This window comes from Tursiops truncatus, chromosome 8, assembly GCF_011762595.2.
Source record: "Tursiops truncatus isolate mTurTru1 chromosome 8, mTurTru1.mat.Y, whole genome shotgun sequence".
Taxonomy (NCBI): Eukaryota; Metazoa; Chordata; class Mammalia; order Artiodactyla; family Delphinidae; genus Tursiops; species Tursiops truncatus.
Genome location: NC_047041.1, coordinates 25963975 through 25970450, shown reverse-complemented (window position 1 = coordinate 25970450; position 6476 = coordinate 25963975). Strand labels below are relative to the sequence as shown.

Sequence of the window (6476 nt, the reverse complement as noted above, 5' to 3'; positions counted from 1 at the left end):
ACCACTAAGACAGGAACACAATCCCAACCATCAAAAACAAAAAAATGAGATGACAAAAAAATCTCTCTCAGATAAAGGAGCAAGATAAAAAACTCCAAGAACAAATAAATGAAGAGGAAATAGGCAACCTACCTGAAAGAGAATTCAGAGTAATGATAGTAAAGTAGAATGGAGGCACAGATTGACAAAATATAAGAAATGTTTAACAAAGATCTAGAGGAACTAAAGAACAAACAAACAGAGATGAACAGCACAATAACTGAAATGAAAAATACACTAGAAGAAATCAATAACAGAATAACAAGCATGTCGGGACCCAGCTCTGAATGTACCAAGAGGCCTGTGCAAAGCCAAGGCCGACAGTACTGAGCAAAGCTAGTACTGGAAGGTACAAAATGGGAGAGCAAAGCTTCCCAGGAGGTGATTCCCCTCAAGATTCCCCCAAGCAATTCCCTGGTTGTAAAATAATGCTCTTTGTGGTGTTTTTGCTGTGCAATAAATTATATTGTGGGGAATTACTGATGGGTAAGGAAACATTTGGTTTTGGTGTGGGGAAGATTTTTAGTAGATTGGGTATATAAGAAACTATATTGGGTTATGTGGGAAATAGCTAGAATTAAAATGATCATGGGATATGTAAATTTTAAAGATACAGATAAAGCTATGCAAAGAAATAGATATAAAGCTTAATTGATTTATTATGGATATTTTAAGAATAAGTTAGGCAGTACAGTGTCCTCCGAGATGGCCAACAACAGGAAGAGATACGATCTGGAAGTGGAACGGCAGGCCTGTGAAAGCAGAACATGGAGCACCTGGTGGGACTTGGACCGCTTGGTACTGACCTATGAAGAAAACAGCTTACGTGAGTCACAAAATCACCGAGATGTGAAAAACCAAAGGGATTGTGCCTAATTTTATCGAAGCACAAAGAGACCATCGAAACTGTGACCAGGATATGCTCAACCACAGGAGACTGTATGGGGAAAACATTAATGAAACCATTGTGTGAGCCGCTTATGTCAGCGGGTATTTTTGTTAAGGTGGTTAATGTGTTATTGCCTGTGCAAGATTTTTGACTCAAGAACAAAAGGTTGTGAAAGGTTAAATGATGTTATGAAAAATAAGAATAAGGAACTGTAGAATTATAAATACTGCAGTTTTTTGCTAATAAAATGTCAGATCCTTGCATCCAAGAAGAGGTGTCTTGAGTTCTGTCCTCGCCGACGCCGTCCTCCCCTCAGGCAATCCTGTACCGCTGGGGCTGGTCCTCGGCAAGTGGCGCCCGAACAGGGACCTGAAGGGGTAAGTATAATATTCGGACGGATAGGAGTCTCACCATAGGGTGCTGCAGACCCCCAGTTAAAGGAGAACTGGCAAGTGAAGGTGAGTAATAGGTACTAATATGGGACATGCTGAGTCTAAAGAGAGACTATTATTTATTGATATTATTAAACATATGCTGCATGGACGAGGTATTAAGGTTACTAGCAAACAGTTAACTCAATTTTTTCAGTTTGTGCAAGAACAATGCCCTTGGTTTCCTGAACAGGGTTCGGTAAATTTAGAGACCTGGCAGAAGGTGGGACAAGCTTTGCAGGTATATTATACCCATTTTGGGCCTGAAAAGGTTCCTGTAGACACTTTTGCTTTGTGGAATTTAATTAGGGAAAGTATTGCTCCCCTGCCTGAGGGTCAAAAAAAAAAAAAAAAAAAATTTCTTATAAATACCCTCCTAATGTTGATGAAAATACTCCATTGCTTCCTCCGAAACCTCCGCCCGATGAGGGTGAAGTTTTAGCTGCAGCTTTTAAAAATTGTGTTACTAAGGACAATGATTCAGAGGTTGAGGATGACTCAAAACCTGAGAAATCGAATGTTTTTGCCGGTCCGCCTTTTGATGATGAATTACCTAGAGCAGATGAAGATGATTTAGATGCTGCAGCCTTTGATTATGAAAGGAAAAAACATGAATCTTTACAAATACTTCCTACTATTGAGGAAGCTAAATTGATTAAAAAAGAAACTTTGAAAGTTCCGTTTTCTATGCCAACTTTTCAGAATCATACTTCCTTAAAATTAAAGTTTAAAATTAATAAATATGCTAGGGGTCCTCCACCACCTCCATCTTTTAATAAATTACAATCTTTATACAAAAAATTTAAAAGGATACAAGGTGAGGAGGATGATTATGCTTTTGCTGCATGTTTTCCTGTGTTATATGAAGGAGATTTTGATGAAGAAAGTACATTGGGATCCTTTGCCTTTAAAATTATTAACAAGTGGTAGAGGATATGCTTGTGTGTTTCCTCAGAATTTTGATTCACCTGTTTGGATACCAGATCGTCTAGTGAGACATCCCGTGGCGGGGAACTTAACGCAGCGAATAACAGGAAATCTTGCTGACGAACAAAATGTCAGATCAAATGTCAAAGAAAGTGAAACCAGACGTAAAGCCTGTGAAACAACTGATTCCCCCGCTTCAGCAGCTTTCTCTTGAATCAAAATGTAATGAGGAAGTTCAAACTTCCTCTCTGTTTTTAGAGTCTAAAGCTTTATCATTTAATAAAAAGAGTCAGAGAGAAAGCAAGCGCCGATATGCTGCGTCCACCTTAGATGCCCCCGAAGTTACCTGGGGGGCTATTAAAAGACTGTGTAACAATGCTGAGGCTGTGGTAAATACTCAAGGCTTACCGCTTACTACCTGTAATTTTTTTATGGCTCTTTTGACCTTGCTTTCAGTTCAGGTAAGTGCTAATACAACCTATTGGGCTTATTTTCCTGATCCGCCTATATTACATGCTGTTACTTGGAAGGATTCTGCTGTTACAGTGTCTTCATCTTTATCAGAATTGATAGATGGTATAAAGGGAATGCAAAATTATGGGCAATTTGTAATAAATAGAAATTATACGTTTAAAGGGCAAACTAATCTTCCACCAATTTGTTTTTATGTAAAGAAATATAGCTTAGATAAAGGAAAAAATGGATGTTTGCCAGTAAGTGATATTGGTTTATTAACAGATTCTCCTAAGGAGCCTTCAGGCAAAGATAAAACCACCAGACATTTATGGTCTTTGATAGGAAAGTTTGTAGATTCAGGTATTAGAGGAGAATCGAAAATCCATCCATCTAAATATCCTGATTGTGATATTAAACCAGATAAAGCAATGGATGAATGGAGAGGGATAGATATTAATGTTGGGTTCCCATCCTGGGTTTATTGCATGCATAATAAGGAAGCCAAAATTATTATTTCTGGGAGTAAATATTATGTTTCTGATTGGAGTATGGATAGGCCTGATAGTGATTATAGACAGTATTTACAACATGTAATACGATATAACTGGAAGGACTCTTTAATTCCTTCTCCTTTAAGAATTAATAGATGGAATAGTTTTGGTTGGATAGCACCTATGTATACCTTTAATCATAAAAATAATGTTTATATACAACCTCAATTATGGAGATTATTATTAGCTGTAGGAAATGTGACATTGAAGAGACCAAATGTTAAGGAAAATGTATATTATGTACAAACTTGTGTTATGTCTCCATATGTTTTATTGTTAACTAATAAGTCTGATAATTTGCAGATTGTACGAAAATATCATAGATTTTATGTGTTATGTACAGAATGTATGTTGACCACCTGTATAATACCCAATATGAAAGTTCAAATTATTATGTTGTTGAAAAAACCTGCTTATATTATGTTGCCAGTTACTTTAGAGGAATCTTGGTATAGTGATAAAGGTGTAGAAGTTATTAAAAGGGTTAGTGAATTAATGAGGCCTAAAAGATTTGTTGCTACTTTAATTTTAGGAATATCTGCTTTAATAGGGATTGTAAGTTCTTTTTCCTTAGCAACGTATACACTAGTTAAGGAAGTACAAACTGCTCAATATGTTAATGATTTGTCTAAAAATATATCCTTAGCCTTAGCAATTCAAGAAGCTATAGATAGGAAATTAGAAAATAAGGTTGATGCATTAGAGGAAGCAGTTTTGCATGTAGGCCAAGAGCTAACAGCTCTAAAAATAAGATTATCTCTTACTTGTCATGTAAAGTTTTCTTGGGTTTGTGTAACACCGTTAATAGTAAATGAATCAGAATATACCTGGGAGAAGATACAAATGCATATTTTAAATGTCTGGAATTCCAGTGATATAGGAATAGATTTAAACAAATTGCATCAACAAATACATGATATTGCTTCCTTTCAGTTAAACATTAATCCATCCAAAATTGCAGAAGAAATGTTTCAAAATATGAGAAATTTTTTCCAAGGGAATTCCTTTACCCACATGTTGATAAATTATGGAGCAGCTGGCATTGTAATAATCTTGTTTTTAATTTGTTTTCCAGTCTTCCTCAGATTGATCCAGACCGCCTTAAAGAGCGTTTATCACACCAAATTGGAATTGCATACCCTTTATAAAAAAATAAAAAAGGGGGAGATGTCGGGACCCAGCTCTGAATGTACCAAGAGGCCTGTGCAAAGCCAAGGCCGACAGTACTGAGCAAAGCTAGTACTGGAAGGTACAAAATGGGAGAGCAAAGCTTCCCAGGAGGTGATTCCCCTCAAGATTCCCCCAAGCAATTCCCTGGTTGTAAAATAATGCTCTTTGTGGTGTTTTTGCTGTGCAATAAATTATATTGTGGGGAATTACTGATGGGTAAGGAAACATTTGGTTTTGGTGTGGGGAAGATTTTTAGTAGATTGGGTATATAAGAAACTATATTGGGTTATGTGGGAAATAGCTAGAATTAAAATGATCATGGGATATGTAAATTTTAAAGATACAGATAAAGCTATGCAAAGAAATAGATATAAAGCTTAATTGATTTATTATGGATATTTTAAGAATAAGTTAGGCAGTACAGTGTCCTCCGAGATGGCCAACAACAGGAAGAGATACGATCTGGAAGTGGAACGGCAGGCCTGTGAAAGCAGAACATGGAGCACCTGGTGGGACTTGGACCGCTTGGTACTGACCTATGAAGAAAACAGCTTACGTGAGTCACAAAATCACCGAGATGTGAAAAACCAAAGGGATTGTGCCTAATTTTATCGAAGCACAAAGAGACCATCGAAACTGTGACCAGGATATGCTCAACCACAGGAGACTGTATGGGGAAAACATTAATGAAACCATTGTGTGAGCCGCTTATGTCAGCGGGTATTTTTGTTAAGGTGGTTAATGTGTTATTGCCTGTGCAAGATTTTTGACTCAAGAACAAAAGGTTGTGAAAGGTTAAATGATGTTATGAAAAATAAGAATAAGGAACTGTAGAATTATAAATACTGCAGTTTTTTGCTAATAAAATGTCAGATCCTTGCATCCAAGAAGAGGTGTCTTGAGTTCTGTCCTCGCCGACGCCGTCCTCCCCTCAGGCAATCCTGTACCGCTGGGGCTGGTCCTCGGCACAAGCAGAAGAAAGAATAAGTGAGCTGGAAGACAGAATGGTGGAAATAACTGCTGCAGAGCAGAATAAAGAAAAAAGAATGAAATGAACTGAAGACAATCTCAGAGACATCTGGGACAACACCAAAGACACCAACATTCAAATTGTAGGGGTCCGAGTAAAAGAAAGGGTCTGAGAAAATATTTGAAGAAATTATGCTGAAAAACTTCCCTAACATGGGAAAGGAAATAGTCACCCAAGTTCAGGAAGTGCAAAGAGTCCCATACAGCAAAAACACTAGGAGAAACCACCAAGACACATATTAATCAAACTAACAAAAATTAAATTCAAAGAGAAAATATTAAAAGCAACAAGGGATAAGCAACAAATAACATACAAGGGAGACACCATAAGGTTATCAACTGATTTTTGCAGAAACTACAGGCCAGAAGGGAGTGGCAGGATATACTTAAAGTGATGAAAAAGAGAAACCTACAACCAAGATTACTCTACCCAGCAAGGATCTCATTCAGATTTGACGGAAAAATTAAAACATTTACAGACAAGCAAAAGCTAAGAGAATTCAGTACCACTAAGCCAGCATTACAACAAATGCTAAAGGAAATTCTCTAGGTGGGAAACAAAAGGGAAGGAAAAGACCCACAAAAACAAACCTGAAACAATCAAGAAAATAGTAATAGGAACATACATGTCAATAATAACCACGAATGTAAATGGAATAAATGCTCCAACCAAAAGACACCAACTGGCTGAATGGATACAAAAACAATACCCATATATATATGCTTTCTACAAGAGACCCACTCAGACCTAGTGGGTCTACAAGAGACCCGCTACATACCGAAAGTGAAAGAATGGAAAAAGGTATCCCATGCAAAAGGAAATCAAAAGATAGCTGGAGGAGCAATATGTGTATCAGATGAAATAGATGTTAAAATAAAGACTGTTACAAGAGATAAGGAAGTACACTACATAGTGATCAAAGGATCAATCCAAGAAGATATAACAATTATAAATATTTATTTACCCACATAAGTGAACCACAA

The 6476-nt window shown here is 36.9% G+C and overlaps 1 protein-coding gene across 1 annotated transcript; it reads left to right on the top strand.

The window, feature by feature from the left end:
• Positions 1 to 312: 312 nt before the first annotated feature.
• On the top strand, positions 313 to 4523 carry LOC117313389 (endogenous retrovirus group K member 25 Env polyprotein-like). The gene is made up of 2 exons (XM_033862092.2): positions 313 to 1386; positions 2315 to 4523. Exon 2 carries the CDS (start codon positions 2415 to 2417, stop codon positions 4521 to 4523), a length of 2109 nt encoding a protein of 702 aa, XP_033717983.1. The 5' UTR covers positions 313 to 1386; positions 2315 to 2414.
• Positions 4524 to 6476: the final 1953 nt, after the last annotated feature.

Coding starts and splice junctions, on each gene's coding strand:
- LOC117313389 (XM_033862092.2), top strand. CDS start 2,415: ATGTCAGATCAAATGTCAAAGAAAGTGAAACCAGACGTAAAGCCTGTG.